This window comes from Mya arenaria, chromosome 13, assembly GCF_026914265.1.
Source record: "Mya arenaria isolate MELC-2E11 chromosome 13, ASM2691426v1".
Lineage (NCBI taxonomy): Eukaryota > Metazoa > Mollusca > Bivalvia > Myida > Myidae > Mya > Mya arenaria.
This window is the reverse complement of record NC_069134.1, coordinates 44,479,894-44,483,882: the sequence shown is the minus strand read 5'-3', so window position 1 is coordinate 44,483,882 and position 3,989 is coordinate 44,479,894. Positions and strand designations below refer to the sequence as shown.

Here is a 3,989-nt window from a genome sequence, read left to right as displayed (position 1 = left end):
GCTGACAACACATACTTTAATTTTAAGTTAATAAAGAAACAAAGTATGTATGTCTTATATAATCCATAGCATGGTAACTACACGCAAAATATTCTGTTTTAATCATTATTTCTATTGATGCGGCGCGCACCTGAGCACCAAAGTATGAAACAATATACTGTCTGCAGTGAATATGTAGTTACCTTGTAATGATACTAAATCATATTGTTATGAATGATTAAACACCGGCATCCTTTCGATGTGCTTATCTTTTATGTGCGTTTGTACTTCCTTATTCCTTTCCGTTTCATTGAGTAAGAAACCTTATGTATTAATAAGAATGTGCATATTTTAAATACATTTCTTAACAGGGATGCCACGAATTTGTATCTCGTCTGATAGTTCGTGTAATTCATTCCATGTTAATCACTTATCCAGTTAGTAATAAATTAATACATATGATGATGGAAATCATTCCATCATGAACGGTCTAACTCAGGAACTGTTATTGCTAAGTAACTTCACTTGATTCTTGAGATTGTCCTGTATAAGATTCCTGTTTTGCCTTTCTTGCTTTCGGCGTTGAACATCTCGATTTGGCAAACTTGATTGACCGTTGTTATATTGCATCATTAAATCGATTACTTTTATTTTATAAAAGTTTTTATTCTGCTTGTTGTTTATTAGACTTGTTGTACGTAATGCCATTTTATGTCAAATGCTTGTTTAGTTTTGGTAAAGGCTGCTGTCTAATTTTGACCGGTGATAGTATATACATATAGTACATGACTTAACCGCCAATTGTAAACAAATAGTTCGGACGTCACTGGTAAATACAGTAGACTGGTACCCCTGTCTCTTCATACGAACGGTTTCGAAAAAGTACGTCCGCAGTAAGATAACGGGCATGTACATGTCATCTTAGCAACAAAAGGTGTTCAATTAATCGAATTGTTTAAAATTCGAACATTAATACACCAATTACGTTAAAACAATGCAGATTTCGACAATGTATAATTTGGAAACTTCTTTTTGGGTGGATACACAATTCTCTTTTCTTAGGGATGATTTGGCATTTGGTAAAGACGTAAATGATATCTTCATTTTAATTTGTGCATAGCTAGAACATTGAAGTTAAAAAAGAATGGAGAACATTTAGCATTTATTCAGCAAGGACTGGCGTTGAAGATTTAATCAATCATAATTTATGAACACAACCTTCGTCGGCCTTGAGAACTACTTGGCCTCGAGCCGAGATGAGTAATGCGGCATTTTCAGCCAGCTCAACATTCTATGCAGACACAACAAAAGCGTCATAGCCGCAAGTACTTTGCAAAACATATTTTACAGCAAGAACTAGTACACATGCACACACTTTTTCTTTGTGTGTGAACCAAACGCATACATTGGCAATCGTTTGCATCAGTAGAACACTCGCGTTTATTTTTAAGCCATAACTTTCATGTAATAACAAATATTAAAGTTAAAAAACATTGTATGATTCATACATACTAAAAGTCCAAGCATTGACCAACATGATCATTATTTTCTTCTTAAATGTGAAACAGTGTCCTTTCCTCTAATTAAATCAGCAGCCTTCTCTCCTATCATAATTGTTGGTGCATTTATATTTCCAGATGTGACATTTGGAAATATTGAAGCATCGGCAACGCGAAGATTCCTAATTCCGATAACCCTTAACTGTGGATCAACGACTGAACGTGGATCATCAGCTGGCCCCATCTTGCACGTTCCGCTGTGGTGATATTCCGTGACCGACAAATGGCGAATAATGCATTCCCAGTAAGCATCAGATCGAAACTCTAAATGTGAGCACATGGACAATTTCATCCGATTTACACTCGCCCCTAATTGCGCCATCACCGGCGTTTCCATGAGCTTTTCCCAAACCCTTATTCCTCCTATCATCACGTCTATATCCCGTTTATCGGTGTAGTACTGTGAATCTATGACGGGGTCGTCAAATGGATCGGAGCTTTTGAGTTTAATTTGTCCTTTGCTGAATGGTCGGGTCGTGCAAATATCCGTGGTGAACCCATGCTGATTAGGATCATGTTCCAAAAATTCTTTGGCAACTTTATCATTGTAATTGAAAATATTATCGCGAAAGAGATATGCCCAGAATATTACTTGTATATCCGGGTATGTACGACCTTCCATTGATCTGTCGACGTGTAAGAATGCTGACGTGTCTAATCCAGCCATGGCCAAGGGTCCTTGTCCCCGAATCGCATAGTTGATTTTGTTCCATGTACTGTCTTCAACAGATTGAGTTATAGATAGCGGTTTGTTTATGTTCGTGAAAAGGAAAAGCATTTGGTGGTCTTGTAAATTTTGGCCAACAGGTAAATCAGCTTGAACGGGAATATTAAAGCTCTTCAATTGTTCCTTTGGTCCAACACCAGACAACATCAACATTTTTGGGGAGCTCACTGCTCCGGCTGATAAAACGATCTCTTTTCGGGCTTTTGCATACAGTTTACGACCATTTTTAATAAAACAGACACCCTTTGCAGCTTTACCTTGAATATCAATCTTCGTGACGAAACTGTGCAGAGAAACGTGGAGATTCTTCTTCTTTTCTTTTCCGATGTATTCTAATCCGGTGCTACTGCGGACACCATTTCTTATGAACTTCTGAATGATACTAAATCCGCGTTGATCTTCGCCGTTGTAGTCTGTTATTTCGTATCCAAGACTTTTCCCGGCCTCCAAGACCTTCTCATTGAGGTCTGTAACATAGCTGTGCGAAATACCAATGGGACCGCCGGTACTATGATATGGTGATTTTTTCAAACTGTCAATTTGCAAATCCTCTGATTTCATAAAGTATGGAAGTACGTCTTTGTAGCCCCATCCCGTGCAACCGGCCGCTGCCCACTCGTCATAATCAAATGGACTACCACGGGTATACTGCATGCAATTCATGATGCTTGAACCACCTAACACCTTGCCTCTTGGCCAATAGCCTCTTGTTCCATTTAATCCCAGACTTGACGATTTTTGCGGCTCGGTGAAGTATGCCCAATCGTGCTTCGTTCGCATCGCTTTTGGCCATTTCAGAGGTATTTGAAACTCCTCACTTTCGTCGAAATGCCCACCGGCTTCCAAGAGTAGAACTTTATTTCCTGAATCTTCTGCAAGCCTGGAAGAAACAACCGACCCCGCTGATCCAGCGCCAATCACGATATAGTCATATTCACTATCCGGATTTCCGTCAATCACATTTTTCCGTTCCTTTACTTGTGATGAAGTCATAAACATGTATGCAATTACTGCAACAACAGCAACCGCAACTACTTGCAAATACGCCATATGTTCCCTATGAGACCCGCACTGCGAATACACGAATTACAAAGTAAAGCTACCAGCGAAAATCTAGTGCAATGTTGATACAATGCCCTTGAGCCTAATGTGTGCCAGGTAAAGGGGCGGCTCACTGAATTATGTTGGCGCGGGCGTTACTTAGTATTTTTTCATGTTCTACACAAGAAAAAAAACCCAACTATTTTGCAAGTCTGAGTACCGAATAATGATATTTTTGGTGGCCGCGTACCATCCTCTTGAGTCCAGAGTATTTATTAAACTGATGTGTTTTTTTATAGACAACTTTACAACTCATGCTCTGAAATATTAAAAGGGGTGCGCGCGGACACAGATACTTTAAAGTATGATACAGATCCCAAGAGCTGCCCCTGCATTGGCTTACTCTTAATACAAGTATCTGTGAGTGGAGTTTGCTTGAGGACTTTCTCGCTGATCATGCCGAACTTGCATGTTTTACATGTTCCGCATGAAGTAATTATTGTGTAACTGGTAAGAGATAACTAATTTTAATGTATACTTCTTGTCGATAGCTGTTTACCTTAGTTTTGACCTAGATGTTAAGTCAAATGGCATAGATTGTAGAACAATCAAATATTGAGTATGATGAATAATGTAGGAGAAATAAAGGAAATGAACCGTTTTGATTCGTTTTTAGTTAAGTC

The 3,989-nt window shown here is 38.8% G+C and overlaps 1 protein-coding gene across 1 annotated transcript; it reads right to left on the bottom strand.

Annotated features, from left to right (window-relative positions):
- Positions 1-1,071: 1,071 nt before the first annotated feature.
- On the bottom strand, positions 1,072-3,392 carry LOC128212964 (glucose dehydrogenase [FAD, quinone]-like). Its single transcript, XM_052918379.1, has one exon. The coding sequence runs from the start codon at positions 3,313-3,315 to the stop codon at positions 1,522-1,524; it is 1,794 nt and encodes a 597-aa protein (XP_052774339.1). The 5' UTR covers positions 3,316-3,392; the 3' UTR covers positions 1,072-1,521.
- Positions 3,393-3,989: the final 597 nt, after the last annotated feature.